Source organism: Hippoglossus stenolepis, chromosome 8 (genome assembly GCF_022539355.2).
Source record: "Hippoglossus stenolepis isolate QCI-W04-F060 chromosome 8, HSTE1.2, whole genome shotgun sequence".
NCBI classification, from domain to species: domain Eukaryota; kingdom Metazoa; phylum Chordata; class Actinopteri; order Pleuronectiformes; family Pleuronectidae; genus Hippoglossus; species Hippoglossus stenolepis.
In genome coordinates, this window is record NC_061490.1 from 12,165,313 (window position 1) to 12,183,445 (window position 18,133).

General features: G+C 40.6%; 1 protein-coding gene across 1 annotated transcript in view; it reads right to left on the reverse strand.

Annotated features, from left to right (window-relative positions):
• The window catches only part of col14a1a (collagen, type XIV, alpha 1a), a 136,597-nt gene that overhangs the window by 100,997 nt on the left and 17,467 nt on the right, over positions 1-18,133 (reverse strand). The window contains exons 4-5 of the mRNA XM_035162462.2: positions 16,570-16,713; positions 15,838-15,939 (exon numbers count right to left, since the gene is read on the reverse strand). Coding sequence (XP_035018353.2) covers positions 15,838-15,939; positions 16,570-16,713 — 246 coding nt within the window. The remainder of the gene's footprint in view (positions 1-15,837; positions 15,940-16,569; positions 16,714-18,133) is intronic.

Below are 18,133 nucleotides of genomic sequence, written 5' to 3' on the forward strand. Positions count from 1 at the left end.
CCTGTTCTTTTTGTACTGTGGCATGTCAAAATACATTGAACTCTAGTATGAGAGGAGGACAGACTCTCTGAGCAAAGAAATTAGAGTATTTCTAATAGTCAGGGGTGAATGTAAATATTTACATTTACCCTTCTTGCCGCAAAAAAGTACAAAAAAGTACTTTTTTGCTGTATTTGTATTTTATGAAGTATTTTTTAAATAAGAAAATTCTCTCTTACTTAAGTATTTGTATACCTTAAGTATTATAAGTTGCAACAATTTAAGTCAAAATCATCACTAATGAGTTAAAAAAAAGTCACATGAAGTTTTGATGTTACGATGGAGCCAATGAAAAGATGAGTGGTGCATCACATCAGAGGTTGCAGCAGAGAAGATGCTGCTGATTTAATGCACCAATGGGCAACAATGTCAAGTAACACAAATCAAAGACTCCTACAATGTTGTGCGAGGTGCACGCTGGGTTTGGCCAAACAATGGATGCTAAAGTGCTGACAGTAGAGCCCCTCAGCTGTTTCTTCTATATTCACCTCTACCATCACTGAGGTATGCAGCACTTCTCTGCTGTGTTTGATTATCCCTGCTGTGACTGCAGAGCTCATTCTGCTCAGCGCCTCAAAATGTGGAGGAGTACAGTGAGACCAGAGAGGCTGAGTGGACCAGGTGTATTTTACATTGAGAAATGCAGGAGTAGCAACGATGGAAATTGGATTTGGAGCAGATTGCAGAGGACTAAGACTCAAAGAATGACATCCGGACAGACTGTACAGAGGAGAGCACTATACTGTGTTGTGTCTCCAACCAACACAGTGTTTTGTTTTGTGTTTTCTCGACTGCAGCCGCTGTGGAGTTTGTGTTGTTCATACTTCTCCAACTTTTCTGCTGTTTATGTGGTGGCTTATTTGATTGGTGTCCCTTGTCGTTGCCAAATTTAACCTATGGACAACAGCATTACATATTTCACCACTTTCAAAACCATAATAAAGTAATTTTTACTCATAGTACATTTTAACTGACTTGTTTTATACCTGAGTAAAATTTTCAACAAGTAATTTTACTTTTATTTGAGCAAAATTTAATTAAAGTAAAGCTGAAAACCATCCATCCCTGTTTGAGACCAGAACTTTAAACCCCCGGTATTACTAAGGCATAATTTGACTCTGGGTGTCGTATGTACATTCTCGTACAGTGAACCATGAGATTGGCTTAACTATGTTTGAACTTCATTTGCATAGCGGCCTATAATTAGAAAAAGATGCTGCCATCACTGAACCTGTACATGTGATTAGACGGACCGTAAACCCACGAGAGAGTGAGCGACCACATTTTACAACTCACAGCTCACAGAACAGTCTGCAGAGCTGTGGGAAAACGAGCAGGCGGCTCCCGCACAATTGAATTAGCTCGTGTGGGAGTGGAGAAATGTGGGTATTAAAAATGTGACTGCAACAATGGGAGCCACTGTCGGCTGCAGCTCATATATTTGAGCAAAGGCAGACAGGCAGTGACAAAGACAGTGAAAAGACAGAGAACAGAACTGAACACTGCAGGAGAGATGATATAGAGTAGAGTAGTATACATAGCAGTTAGTACTGTAGTACTTACAGTGGTAGCGGTATACAAATAAAGCAAATAAAGCAAATAAAGCTCATTGAGGTTTATAAGCTACATGTGATCTGCAAAGCAAAGAAGTTTAATTAAAGAAAAGCAGATTGTTGTGTAATCTCCTATTCCCAGGATGTAATACACACACACACACACACACACACACACACACACACACACACACACACACACACACACACAAGCATACTGATAAATTGTAGAGGTACGCACACTACACAGACAAATGCCTAAAGAGACTCACACAGCACACATTCAATCTAGAATGGCACTCAGTAGAGCGCATACCGCCGCCAAGGCCCAACAGTCCCCTTAATTTCAATCAAACTGCACCAAGCTTCACACACTCATAGATGTCAGTCCCGTAAATCTGTCTGATTTTTTTTTTTAATCAAGATCTATGAATTATTCCCTGGGAAATCTGGGAAAATGTCAAAAAACATCTTGAAATGTTAAAAAAAGTGGAATAAAAAAACAAAAACAGGCGCTGCCATTTTACATTTAACTTGTTCTCTCTTGGCTCATGTCCCAGCCTTCCACCAAGTATCGTGGAAATCTGCTCAGTAGTTCTTGCGTAATGCTGCTGACAAACAAAATAACTCACCAACAAAAAATATCATGTCACCGGTGGAGATAACAATGAAACTTTTCTGCCCTGATCCTCGTCGCTCTTTGTTTCTCCCTGTTCTCATTAACAGTGTTTCTTCTCAGCGGATCCTGATTTATTGCTGACCTCTATTTAGCCAGGGATCAGACAGACTGTGCTGTCAGTCCAATCGCTCTCTACTTAAGTTAAGTGTGATTGTGTTTCAGTGTCTGGAATTAACTTTGGGCACACTGACGGACATGCAGATAGATGGATAGTAGCAGCAACTGTATCCACATCAGTGAGCACATTTCCCTTATTCTCAACAGCCTGAGTCTGATTCCTGGGTGACGCTGCTTTTAGAGGAGGACTTCACCCCCGACATAAGGCTTATTTGTTACAAAAATAATTTGACACTCATTCCCAAACAGTTAAATAGGAGTCGAAATGATTTGTGATTTATTACTCCGGTCAGAATTAAAACCAAACTTCAGAGAAATGCTGAAAATGGAAATAATATCTCACAGCGGGTGAAATGACTCTTTTCTGGTCACCCGTGTCAGAAGTTTTCTCAATATATCATTTCAGCATGAAGAGTAATAAGATCAATTTCTCCTGCCTGCTGTTTATCATGCTGAGCCTAATGGTTCAATATAGCAATTTCCCTGTGTGGTGCAGAGAAAATGTCCAACTTAAATCAATACTGTCTGTTTTTTTTTCTGAATCTCATCTGCTCACGTGGAGGTGCTGCACCAAAGTGAGACGGAAGATGTGGATCACATTTAAAGAGACGGCGCCAATGAAACCATAATGAAGGGAAGTGCTGACGCTGCCGGACAGTTTTCCATATCACAACTTTGGGTGTGCACCTATTTAACCTCATGTGAAATAATAGATTTTAAGAGACAATTCTTATAATTTGACTTGGAAATAAGTATAAATATTATACTTAAATACTTTTTCAGCTGTAGTGGTAAAGAAGATTTTGTTAAGAATTACAGGGTATAGACTTTTTGTCACAGTAGACGTTTTTCAAAGTAGGAAAAACAAAGGTGATAATGATAAGATTAACTACAATGGCAGCGACTCTGCTGTGTTTCTCTGCACCACTCTCCAGCTCTGACTGGCTGTTATATAACACAATCTTTGTTTTGATGCTATAGAGGTTGGACTTCCAGATGCAGGCGCACAAAGACAAAAGACAAACTCAATGCCTTCCACAATAGATGTCTAAGAAAGATCTGCATCATCTGCCAGCCAAAGATATTGAATGATGCTTCTTGCAGGCACGTATCCCGCAGGGCTCAGTGTGGAGAAGTAACCAAGAAACTCAGTCCGCCAAGGCAAAACAATCCTGGATAAAATCCACATGTTGTTTTATTGAGAAATTCACAAAAGTGGTAAAGAATGCCTATTTCATATCTCTGTGATAAGGAAAGTGATTACAAAAAGTTTCCTGGATCTTTAACTGCCCCTAACCTTTATTGGGTTCATCCCTGGCCCAGACACCAAACTTCAAATTGGTTCAGTACGTTTTACCTTATGAAAACATAAATTATGGCAGACATAATAAGAATAAAATTGGAATGGAAATAGAAACCCTTTATTGTTATTGCATTGCACGAAATACAATCACTGTGGACTGTGAAACACTAGGTAATGAACAGCTCATAACAATTACTGCAGAGTCATTTGTATATTGAATGAAAGTGTAAATGGCCTTAGGAAAGAAACTGTCGAGGAGTCGGTCTGTTTTTAATGTCCTGTAGGACCTGCCCGAGGACAGAGGGTCACACAGGTAGTGACCACAGTGAGAACAACAGTCTTTGACAATGTTCTGTTTGTGACCCAGTGAGATGCTCCAGTGTGGAAGTCACCCAGCATGCACCTCACCAGAACCTTGAAACTGAAGCAGCTAAATGGAATTATACTGTCTCAATAACTTGTTTCCTTTAAGTACAGCATTACCTCATGTTAAGTTTGGATGATTGTAATTAACTTGTCATCATTGCTGCAGGAGATGATGTTATCTGAGCCAAAACTCCAAACAAGCTTCTTAATGGTGCCTGGGATTGTGACAGGTGAGACATGAGCTTTAATGGTCAACCATTAAATCAACATGGAGCAAAGACCACAACTCCCTGACACGGAGGTAATGTCCAGAACAGCTTCTAAATTGTCCATGAGGTGAAACAGTTTTTTGTCAATAACCTGTTATTTGTTCATTGCCTCTTAAATCGAAAACAGTGCTGTGAACGAAAAGAGTAACGCAAACATCTGTGGAACTGAGGAAATTATTGTTTTCCAAGAAATAAAAAAGGTTATTTCTAAAGAAAGCACCATACCAATCATCTCAACTTCAGAACTTTACTAACATCAGCCACAAAGAGGGAGTTTACACCACTGGGTTGTTTGTCCCAGAAAAAACACTGGTGCACACAAGGGCTCAAAAACTAGATTGTCTTTGTTTTATTGACTTGTTCATTCGATCAAGAGGAAGGCAGCAGATTGATACACCTGCCGTTTGCTCAGTGGCCCTCAGAGCAGCACAGACAAACATTCATATTCATCTGTGCGTCCTGTGGGTCTGCAGAGTGTGAGTGTGTGAGTGGGAGAGAGTCATGTGTGGGTGTGAATAAGTAGTGTGATGCAGCGAGTTTTTAAAGTTGAATTCCACAGCTGTTTTCAGACAGTTTGCGTCGCTCCAACAGAGACCCGCTCGTCCTCCTGATCTTTAATCCTGCCTTGTTCTACAGTCCACATCACTGGAAACACACATTCTGACGGAACAGATGCTGTATATGTTTGCTGAAAGCAATGCACAGCCCCTCTACACCTTTCTGCTTGTCTCTCCATCTCTGCAGTACCTGCCTCTGTTTGCATTGTTCTCTTCTGTCTGTGCATATTCCTCTAATCTCTGTCTAGTGCACACACACACACACACACACACACACACTTCAATAACGATGTAGATTTCTATTTCGAAAGCTGAGCCCCTCTTATCGTACCTGGTTATTTTTTAGCTCCATGCAAACATGGTGAGCACTTCAAAGATGGGTGTGGCTCTTGTTTTCTTTCACTATATAATGCACTGCTGGGTTAATTATTAACTCTGCAGGAGCATGAGTTTGCATGCTGGCCAACCTACCTCTGTTTCTATCAGAACTGAGACCCCTGTGCACAGAAATGCTGTTTTAAAACATCTTTTATCCCTGCTGCTATTATACAGCTCAACAGCAAAAAAGAAGAAACTTGTAACTACATTTACATGGACAACAATATTCCGACTAAAGACCTTATTTAGAAAAACACATTTTCTTGCTAATAAGATATTCCATTCATATTCCTGTTTACATGTTAAAGACCATAGTCTAAAAAGATTCAGAACTTCATTATTTATTTTGTTATTCCACCAGTTTTAAAACTCCACCTGAAATAGTCTAATGTACAGTGCGGACGTACAGTAATGTCACAAAATGCTGTGAAAACTCCAATTGGATAATATGATGTGGTCAAGACGTATAGACATATAAAATTATGAGATTCAGGTCAGAATACTCTACATGTCTTAATTCGATTATTTCAAGTATATGACCTTATTCAGGTTATGGTAATCAGAAAATGCTGTTGACAGAGTTGTGTCTTATTCAGACTATTGGCTTGATCGGGTTACTATAGGAATATTGCTGTCCATGTAAATGTAGTCATCAACACAACATATATTTATATTTATATTTTAATGTTTCGTTTTTAATAGTCAACGGCCAACTTTTACTTAATAACATTTTTTTTACTCCTGTTACTACAGTATTTTGTATTTTTCTGAAATTATATTCCTGCTAATGTATCATGTTCTTATGTAATGCGCTGTATTATTTGTGTGCTATGTATCAGGGAAAGATACATTTCCACTAATAGCTGCATTATCGGACAATAAAGTTTTGAATCTTGAATCCTGGTCAAGCACAAACTTCTATTGGTTTGACATATATTCATCAAGTCAAATAAAGGTTCCTGTCAGCTCTTCTGTGGTGGAAAATAAGCCAGGAAACAGTGTTAGGAGGATTTACTGCTGCTAAACTAGTTATTACGAACCACTGGAAAATCAGGGGAATATATGCAAAAAACAGAGCTATGATTTTAGCTTGTACTTCACAAATGATAAACTGGCAGTTGTTGTTTTTTTTCAACCAGAAACCTCGAAGCAAAGAATGAGTCTGTCCTCAAAATAGTCGGGATGTGGTTAATTTCACCGACCTAAAAGAGCATCTGGTGTCATTTCAGAATAAAGCTCCAGGTCTGATGCGCTTTGTCAACCACAGAGTTCAAACCCCGGAGGCAGAAGAAGGGAGAAAAAAGGAGGAGTGGGTGATAAGGGAAATGAGGGAGTGGAGAGGTTGAAAGGGGGACAAGGAGGTAAAGAAAGGTCAGGCAGTTAAACAAAGTGGAGAAATAGAAGGAGGGGGGGCACGGCATAAAGGGATTATAAAGAAAGTACAACAGAGGGGGCTGAGAGGAATAACTGTGTCCTATAAGAGAGAGAGAGAAAGAGCAGAGCTGAAAGATGTGAGTATAATATATAAACAGCAGCACAGCAGGGCAGGAACATTTTTACTGGAAAAAACTCCACCTGCAGTGGACTCGTTGTAGCTCATGCCACAGCCACAGAACAGTGTGGCACCATATAACTTGTCTTTGTGGCCACGAAGAGCGAAGGAACAGGAACTAGAGCAGGAGGGAAAATCAAGGAGGAAGTGGGCAGTAATTATTCTAAATGACCTCTGCACTTAAGGAGTCCTTGCCACTAATGACCGAAATACCATTAGCACATCTACACACACACACTTGTTAACCGCTGTCATACAATTAGCTCAACTCAGCCTTGAACCCCTCCTTTATTAATCCAGGACAAGGACATAGACCACACACACTCTCTGTCTCTCTCTCTCTGTCTCACACACACACACACACACACACACACACACACACACACACACACACACACACACACACACACACACACACACACACACACACACACACACACACACACACACACACACACACACACACACACACACACGTGTGAGCAATGGCTGATCTGCTCCCAATTCTCTGAACACACGTCTCATGTGTGTGAGGATGATATTTATATAAATTCAGTATTTGACTAATGTCTAAAACAAAACATAAAACACAACTTGCGATGATGGAGAAACGTTTTAGTGAGAAGAGACAAATGGAGACAAAGTGTCCATTTACCTGAGCTCGCTCTTTGTCACCTCACTTTTCATCTGGCTGTATTTTAATACTTTCTCCCCAAAACGCTTCTTTAACGCTCTCCTTACATCGCCCTTCACGCTACAGTCCATCTCATATTCATACTGTGCATTTTCACATCATCTGTGAATCACTTCAACGACATAATTCAGAATGTCTTGGAGCCGTGACACGGTTCTTTTCTGTCCCAGATGGAAAGAGAGCTGATGTAATGTTCAGAGGCATTCATAGGAACTGATAACTCACCAGTCAGGAGACTGGTCTGCGTGTGTTCGCGGTTATTTGTCTCCGTTCATTTGTGGTATTGGTTTTGGCCTCCTCACGCTATCTGTCAGCCTGGTGACACATCTCTCTGGCCACAAACCTTTTCGAGATCTAGTGTAGCCTCCGAGCATCACGCTGACTGATGAGTGAAGGAGGCCAAAGTGCTCAAAGACAGAGGGAGGCCATAAATGCTAATTCTGGAGACTAATAAGGCCATAAATAAAGCGAAATGCTCTTACAGATATGCACAGGCACACAGAGATGGAGCGATTAAGATCAAATGAATGTTAAAGTTGGGAATTAACAAGGTGATAAATACACAGAGAGCCAGAGTTGAAATAAATGATAATGTAAGGAATTAAAGTCAGCTATAAATACAGAAACCTTGCTCTCCAGGTGTGTATCTGTTACCCTCTGCAGACGTGATGGATCGCCTTTCACTATCAGAGTGGCGAATGTCAACAGAATCTCATTGGCCTCCAGTTCAACTTTAACTGCGTCTGTCCCTTGGGTTCAATCTACGTATGTGTGTGTGTGTGTGTCTGTGCACTCATCTGCCATGTGCGCGTGCTGGTTTCAAGATGAAGACAGGGGAGGGAGGACGGCAGCCTTCCACTCACATCCTATTAGGTAATATGTATTGAAAAAGGCACCAAAGCATGGAGGGAGGGAGAAGCGTTTGTCCTTTATTGCTCAGTGATTTCTTCTTGTGCGTGGGTGTGTGGGGGGGGGTTGTGTATGTGTGTGTGCTGCTGGCGATTGCTCGATGTACAGGGAGCTGAAACAAAGTAAGTCAACCATTTATTATTTAGTCAACCAGCAGATTGGTATTGACTCCAAAGTCAAAGTTAGTAACTTAAGACTTGATTGATATCTGCAGTTTTAATGAGCGAGGGAGAGGAGGGTAATGAAATACCAAAACAGTGTAATTGTTAAAGCATGTTGAAACTATCTGGCTGTTACACTGGAACTTATCACAAACCGTTTTTGTCTCTGTGCTTCGTCCATCCATGCAGCATTACTCTTAAGAAACTAAGTTTCAGTATCTGTTGGATCTTCATCGGCTGCAGGGCGACAACCATCTGTTCCACTACTGCAGGCTACTGACCCAGAATTGGAACAAACACAGTCGTGGACGCACCAACAGCACATGCACAAACAAAGATGTCCTCTGAACTTCTATCACCCAGCTGTCAAAATAATGGCTGTTGTTTTAGAGGAAAGACTTTTTAGGGCAAATTTCCAATGAAAATATATCACTGCTGTGCACAGGGGACCTGTAATGGATTTTATTCTTGCTTTGATAAGCGAAACACAGATATTTATTCTCATTGGCTGCAGAATTCCTTACTGGATGAGACTTGCAGCTTTACTGTTAATACAAAATATAATGGAATCAAAATCTATGGTTTTTAAATTGTAATTTGCCAAATGTTGCTTTTATTGGACAGTTTATATGAAGGACGAGCAGAGAGGAAGAGAGAGGGATGACATACAAATACAACCAGTCCTTCACCTAAATGACAAATGTGTCGTCTGTCATTGCTTCCATACGTCTGTTACAAAGTGCTTCTCCTGAGTGTTTTCTGAACTATTACCACTATGCTTGGGTCTGGTTTAGGCAACAAGTGTTAAATATTATTGGTTAAGTTTTAGGAAGATTGATGATCATGACTGAAGGGAACCGAAGCTATGTTTTTGTTTGAAAATGCAACAACTCTGCTATGGATACGCCTGGTGTGGATACACTCCGGAGTCTTAGAGCCTCTGAGACGAAGAAGTTTGGAAACACTGCTGTAGACACTCACAACTGCTTGATTGGGTTTTTTGGGTCACGACGTAACCTTCGCTAATTCTTCAGACTCCTACCACATGACCCTGTTCCCGAAGAAGACAACCACCATTAGCCTCGGCTACTAGTGTGGAACGCAACATGGATAATTTGTTTTCAAATTAAAACATAGCAGTACGGGTGCAGCCTAACCAGTATGGATGTAGCATTACCAACAACACAAATTGCCATGACAATTGTCACTCAAACACAAAAATATCAACCTTGTGGTGGCGCTAGAGGACAGATCCTATTTAAACCTAAGTCAGTGGGCTTCATCCTCTGGAGATAATGATGATCTGTCTAAAGTGCTGGGCGCATTTGCCAAAAAATAACATAATTTTTTTAATTTAAATGTGACAATGAAGAGGGAATTCTTAGCTCTTTTTTTTAAGACGGACGCTGTTGAAATTAGAATAGGCGCTAACATTTTCTAGTCAACAAAGATGGCAACATCTGGAACTGACAGTATATAGTCCCTGTGTATGAAAGCATAAAATGGAATTTGTTCTGTCTTTGTGCGTCAGTCCAAACTGAAACAAATGGATGTTTTGATACTTTGGACTCACTAAGCACTGAACTGTCGATGCAGCAGGTTGATAAAGGAGCCCAGAGAGTTTTTAAATAAAACTCACAGGAAGAAATAAGAATGTAAATGTACGACAAACTTTTTTGTTAGTTGACGATTTAAGACTAGAGTACTGTAACCTAACACACACACACACACACACTTCAGTGCTCTCAATGAAGCAACTTCTCTCTGAGATATTAGAGATGTAAGATAGATTCACACCCATAAAGGTTTTTACAAGGGAAACTGATATTTTCTCACTGCCCTGCTGTTTTATGATTTACCCAGTGTGTGTGTGTGTCTGTGTGTGTGTGTGTGTGTGTGTGTGTGTGTGTGTGTGTGTGTGTGTGTGTGTGTGTGTGTGTGTGTGTGTGTCCCACCTCTTCCCTTTGAACAGTGTAAAGAAAAACACTCCACATGTGTTACTGTATTTAAGTTTTCAATTATTACTTGTAAAAGGAAATACAGTCCTGTGCATTCATTGTAATTACTGGAGTTTGTCAATAGGCTTATTTGATGTCACTAAATTACAGTCTAGAAGTAACTAATTTGACAGAATAAAATATCACCGTAAATGACTGAGGCGAAACTTGGAAATAACCTGGATGAATCTGATTCAGGGGATGAATATGCAAACTATGGGGATGTCCTTGTTGTGTCAGAGTAAATGTGAGTTATTTTTTCTCCCATAGTTTCAGTGATATTTATATCCTGCACAGTAGTCGAGGCATTTAAATGGTTGTAGCAGAAGCTATTTAACCTTTTTTTCTCTGCAGACAATGACACAGCAAGAAGGGAAAGAAGTCCGACACTTCATCTGACTGAGAAATGGATATTCAGGGAGAAAAGAAAGAAATGCTCTTCACATCTTCAGGCATCGAGCAGCTGAATCCTGTGCACAGATCACTGATTGATTTACTGGCTGTAAAAAAACAAAGAAAGAAGCTTCAGACGTGTCTCCTAACTGAGAATTCACTCAGGAGTCCCTGACCAATGATTCAAATCGTTGACTTTTAGGGTGCAAACCTGCAAATGACTGACATCAATATGGGAAACCTGGGCAGAGTCCAAACTCCAAAGGCAAAAATATCCCTTTAAGACCTTCTGCTGTTTGCTCAGAGTGCGTCTCAGTCAATGACACTCCAAGAGCAGACAGGAAATTAGCTTCATTTAATGCCCCAGGATCGGACTGCCTGTATTTTGTTCAGGGCAGCTTGTGTTTATGCTTCGTAAGATGTGGTTAAGTAATTTGTAGAGTATCATTAGAACAAAAGTGGGTGGCTAAGGTTGTTGTTTCACTGAGGGCGGAGGAAGTTTCCTGACACTTCCTTTAGCTAATGGGCCTCTCCCCTCTACTTTAAAACACATCGGAGCTACTTCAACCCACCTTGCTAATATACTCACAAACACCCAGCTAACACACACACAGGTTTGCGCAGCTGTCCTTATTAGGACTTTGCATTGACTTCCATTCATTGTGCCTCGCCAAATAACCTTAACCATTCATGCCTCACTGTATCCTAACCACTATTCACATCTTACCACTAACCTTAACTAGTAGCTCAGAAATGACATTTTGCCTCATTAGGACCAAGCTGCTGTCCCCATGAGGTCTACTTTTCCTGAAAAGGTCAGTGTTTATGTTGGAAAAGGTCCTATAGAGGTCATAAATATGAGTACACACAGACACACACACACACACTTTGGTGTTTTTGCTGTTTTTGTCTCTGCATTTTATTTCTACCATGGCTGACCATGTTGAACATATTTCATGAAGAGAAAATCAAATAATCTTTTTTTTTTTTTTTGGCGTATGTGTCTCTTCTTTTTCCCTCACGTTTTGAATATGTATTACAGAAAGGAGACGTATGTATTATTAAATTATGGGTGTCTTGTAGTTTTATGAAGTGATGGGCCAAATGCATTGGCATGACACAGAAGTAAAAATCATATGTACTGTATGTGTGTGTAATCTATCTAAACAATAATCTGTCATTGTATCAAAACTGCTTCACACAGCTGGCGGGAAAGCAAAAAGATAACTGACTTGTCTGATGTCTGCCTCACACACACACACACACACACACACACACACACACACACACACACACACACACACACACACACACACACACACACACACACACACACACACACACACACACACACACACACACACACACACACACACACCAGAGCAGAGCAGAGACGTGAATACGAGCCAGCTGTTAATGAAAGGTTTTGTAAACAATCCACCCTGACATAAAAGCCAGCTGATTACTACTCTGCAACAAAGCAGTGAAGGCCTGGGTTAGCATCGCTAATGCACACACACACACGCACAGTGGGGGACTTCATACAGCGCTGGTATTATCACTGTGGAGCATAAATACACACAGAGCATGATAAAGAGGGGGAAGAAAGAGAAGCAGCCACATGTTACAGTGCAACACAAAAGAGCACCTACTATTGAGCCACTGTGAGACATTATGATCTTCTCTACCGTACACAAAGCACAAAGCTGCACACACACACACATTCACGGATTCCATTGAAGCACAACAGGATATTAATATAATCCCCAACAGGTACGAGGCAGAACCCCAATCAAGGTCACCTCTGTCACAGTGAATGGTGAATGGCACCGAACAGCAGACTGACGTGTGTGTGTGTGTGTGTGTGTGTGTGTGTGTGTGTGTGTGTGTGTGTGTGTGTGTGTGTGTGTGTGTGTGTGTGTGTGTGTGTGTGTGTGTGTGTGTGTGTGTGTGTTTCACCGCACAAGCTCACATTCAAGCTTCTTGGTAATGTTTGTAACAAGGCACAGCTGTGAATTTCACCAAAACAACAACAGCCTCACTCCTGCTCATACACACCATGTTTCTCTCTACGTGTGAAGAGAACACAAAATTAAGAGTAAATTAGATTTTCCATAACACAAAAAAAATCATATATAAAATAATAATTCATCACACAATATATTATGCTGAGATTTTACAGCACCACATATTGAACCACAAAATCAATCAGTGGACACCGAAAACAAATCTCCTTAAACTCATATTTCAGGTAAAATAACATGACTTATTTGTCTTATTCATAGAAACATAATTTAATAAAAAATGTTTGGTTATTATAGAATTTTTGCTCATGTTCTAATGTTTTGAGCCACTGATTCCTATATCTTTCTATGTACGTTCTTTGTGAAAAGGTTCACTGAGTTTTAGTATATTTGTGGGTTTGTATGTCCCAGTTTATATTACGATTTGTAACTCATTTAAGTCTCTGCTGCTCAACTTGACCAGAACGCCCTGTCAGAAGAGATTATGTATCTCAATGGGACCTTCCTGGTCAAATAAAGGATAAATAAGGTAAAACATATTTCTGCGAGGATGCCATTGTAACATTATAATATTATCATTACATAAAGAATCGAAACATCCTTTATTATATGACTGCACAAACACAAATATTGTGTAGGTTTGGAAATCACCCATTATTTCTGTGAATCTGATTCATTGTGGTGAGGCCACTTTAAGCGCTCACGATGAAATTTGCATTGATTTACTATCGATGCATTTTCATCTCCACCTAAGAGCCACTTTATTATGTATGCACGGATGCAAAGTGTCTATAAATAAGTTTTACAACATGGTTAATTGCTCGGTGATGCCCTCTCTCTCCCCTCTCTCGCTCACACACACACTATTTTTCTGTGTGTGTGTGTGTGTGTGTGAGTGTGAGTGTGTGTGTGTGTGTTCCTCTCTTGCTCCATCAGCAACTATGACTGCACTTAAAGCATCACAGGTAATATTGTTGAAATAATATATATGAGTTCGTAAAAATGATGACGTGTGCAGTTCCTCGGAGGCTGGACTTATTTAAAGCTAGACTCAATAATTCCTGATTATTTCTGTGCCCCCACATTCTTTTAGTGCCCGATGATAAATGATCACCCAACTAAAACCAAATAATAAGCCAGCCAGAAGCAAGTGTACTTAAATAAGAAGCGTCCAACCGCCGAGTAACGAGGTTCTGTCTTCTGACTGCACATTAGGATACAAAGCTCTGCTACAAATGTTGCAGGAAGTGACATTTAAATAAAAAACAGTCACACTCACACATCCGCAGCAATTAAGAGTCTCAAATTCAGTCGCAAGCAATGTTCGTGTCTGAGTCTGCAAATTGCCATCTACACGTTTGTCTCCCAAACACACACACACACACACACACACACACACACAAACACACACAGGAAACCACTTGATACAAATGATCAATTACTCTGCAGTCGAAGATTTCGCGCGGAACTCACAGTCATGGTAAAGAAATCAACAGATAAAGGGCCGTTTCTATGCAGGCGCACTCTCAATCATGAAAATGAATGCCTTCCTTTCTTCTCTCACATTACAAAAAATATCAGACATTCAAATATGAGAAGTTGGCTGCTGCCAAACAAAACAACAAACTTCAGCTTCAGTAACAAACCAAGCTTGGAGCCCCTCGACCATCTCCAGGGGCAGCAGCCAATATTTTGACAAAACGCAGGTTTCTCCAAAACAAAACACAAACAGCCATCATTTATGTCTAGCTGTTTTAGCTGCAGACGATATTTTGGCTAATCTCTGTTAACTAGGGCTGTCACTTTTTATTCAAAATGTGAAGGTGAATGTGGGGGGGGGGGGAGTTCGACCCTTTAATGACCTGTTCAAATTCAAAATATACAGTCTAGAAGCACATCAGACTGTCTGAAGTGTTTTGTCTCCAACAGAGGCCGATCACTATCAGTGATATGTTTTGCTTTGTCTGACGCTGGCAGACAAAGCCGTCCTGAGTGGACAACATGACACCAGAGCATCTGAGAAGGGGTATTCAAATCTATTCGAACCAATTGTGCGTCATATCAAATTAGTTTGCACTTGAATTTTGGAAAAACTGACAGCTATACTATTAATAGCTATCTGAATATGAATGCAGATGAATTAAAAAGCTGATAGCCGATGCATTTCGGTCAATGAGCTCCGCCTCTTTTGCTCTCCACACAGACTTTACCTGTGGGCACAGCCTGCTCAATGTGATTGGTCAAACTAGAAACAAAATCTTGTCCCTCTCCTCCAGATTCATTAACATCAGAATCTCTTCATAGAGATTAGTAACAAACCAATTCAAATGTCAAATTAACAGGCGGGCATGAATACTTAAGTGAACAGTGTGGGTCACTCATCGCCTAATACCATTAGTCACAGTCACCTCATATCACTCAGCACAGAGTATTTTAAAGAGTTTCCATAGAGCACCACAGTGAATGATTCACCACTGAGCCACGGACAGTTTTGGCATCTTTACTCACACATGGTGGGTGAGTAGACCACCAGGCCCACGTCTGTCTGGGTTTTTGCCTTAAAAGCCGCTAACTGGTTGCACACTAACTCTACAGTGACATCCAACTGGTCACGGACAATCACCAGACTCATATTTTTGGCTTTGTGATGCATGAAGCTGGTGCTAGAGACGGCACCAACAGCTGTTTTTTCCTGCCTCCAAACATCGCTATGGCAACTGACTGGAGGACTCTTTAAGCAGGGCGCTACTCCGAGGAAATTCACTTTATTTATACGTTCATGTGAGGTCAGGATTTGTGCGCGGCCTTCCTCTCCTGGAAACAGTGTTTGTGTGCATGTGTCCTACCTCCAGAGATCTCGTTGGCATTATCTGGAGGTGCAAGTGATTCAGTCAGCCTCTGCGGCTCAGTCCTGTCTCCGCCGTCACTCTCACCTCTCTGGGCTGCAGCTGATAAAACGGATCAATGTCATGTTAGCAGCAAGCCTTACATAATTTGATATGTAAGAAGGCACTTACATAAACACATAGATATTACAGTAGGTCAATCTAGAAAGGTAAATAGAGTAAAATATGGAGAGGAGAGGTGGAAAGGAAAGGAAAGGAAAGGATACAAACAGGAAACCAAACAAAATGAGGAGTGGAGAAAAAGAAATGTGAGGAAACAGGAAAGGATGAAAAGGGAACATACAAGATAGAGGTGTACACTGTAGAAGATTGAGGAAAGCTTAGGAAAGCAACTTTTCAGATAGTATAGGAAAGGAAAGTTTAGGACAGGAAAGGAAATTTCAAAGAGGACGGAGAGGGAAGAAGAGGAAACAGGAGGAGCGGAGTTGAAGTGAAGGGAGAGGAAATAAATGGATGAGAAGGGGGTAAGTGAAGTGTTTAATGAGGAGGAAATGAGGAGAGGACACAAGGAGAAAGCAGAAAAGATTTGAGGGAATAGAGTAGCAGTGTTGTGTCAAGTAACATTGAGGAGTAGAGTAGTACACGCTGTACTGTTGAATAGAGGAAGAGTATGGTACAGTAGCGCAGAGTGTATGAGCAACACAATTCAGAGAGAAAAAACCATGAACCAACCTTTAAGTCTGCCCTGAAGAGGTATGCTCTGCTCACTGCCGCTGACAGCGATCACACTCACACTGTAGCCTCTGGAGGAGCTGTAGTCTGTTATCAACACCTTAGTGTCCGATTTAGACGCTATGATCTCCCTCTGCTGACCACCTGACGGAGGAGGAAGAAGAGGAAGAGGAGGGTCAAAGGTCAGACTCGTGGACATCTTGAGCCATGTTTTTCTTCATCTTGCTGCTGGTTTCAGTTGCTTGGAAGCTAAATATTAGAATTGTCATGACAGAGCCACAAACAAAGTTAATGCAGCAGGAGACTCATTAACATTCTCCATTCTGGAGGCAGGAAAACATTACATTCAAGGTCGAAACATTGTATTCTTTGTTTGTTTCTATTATACTTCTGTCTTTGTCTGGCATACACAGTGCACCCTCACAAAAATGTAAAAGTAAAAAAGGACAAAAAAACTATTCTGATGGATTTGTCATTTTTCACTTGATTTTTCAAATAATACATTTATTGTTGCATTGCAGTCTGTCTCTATCAGTCATTTTCTTTTGTTGTGAACAGGAGATTAAAGCATTGATTAATTAACACAATTAATTTTTCACATTTACGAAAAGAAATAAGATTGAATACAGGGGTCCAACTGATTTCATTTCATAGTGTTGCCCCAGTCATCCAGTCTTAAGTTTAGCTTCAATTACTCTCTTCTTCCTGAGCTTTAGACCACATTCAGAAGTCTTCTGAAAATGTCCTTTACAAAAGTAAAAGTAGCAACACCACATTGTGAAAAAGAAACAAGCCATGTATTTAAATGTTTACAAGTATAATGAATCAAAATTGTTTTTAATTGTGTAATTTAGTGGTTGATTCTGAATCAGCACGACTAACTGAAACTATTTGTGTGTGTGTGTGTGTGTGTGTGTGTGTGTGTGTGTGTGTGTGTGTGTGTGTGTGTCTTTCCTATGCAGTTAATCCCCATCAGGCCAACAAGTTACTTTATCACCCCATTTTAATTCTGACCCTGCAATCAATTGGGACATCAATATACTGTGTGTGTGTGTGTGTGTGTGTGTGTGTGTGTGTGTGTGTGTGTGTGTGTGTGTGTGTGTGTGTGTGTGTGTGTGTGTGTGTGTGTGTGTGTGTGTGTGTGTGTGTGTGTGTGTGTGTGTGTGTGTGTGTGTGTGTGTCGTCTGTCCCTGCAGGGTGATGACTAACACCGCTTCTAGGAGACAGGAGATAAATCCTACTGAAGGGGATGCCAGGTCAGGTGGGGTAAAAGCATGAATCAGAGCTCACACCGCCAACTGGAACCTCAGTGTGTGCAGGTGAACCAAGCCACTGTCAAATACCACGACTGACGTTCACTTTGTCACAGCATGACAAGTGCACAGCTCATTCTTACAAACCTCTAACCAACAGTACAGTAGCATAGTTTTAAATACCCCTACCAGCCCCTGAGAAGATCAGTAACCACCACAGTCTAATTCAGTTTATTAAAAAATGTAACGATTATACTAAACTCCTCTTAAAGCACATTTCTGTTGGAGGGTACCAAATTTAGGATTGGAGA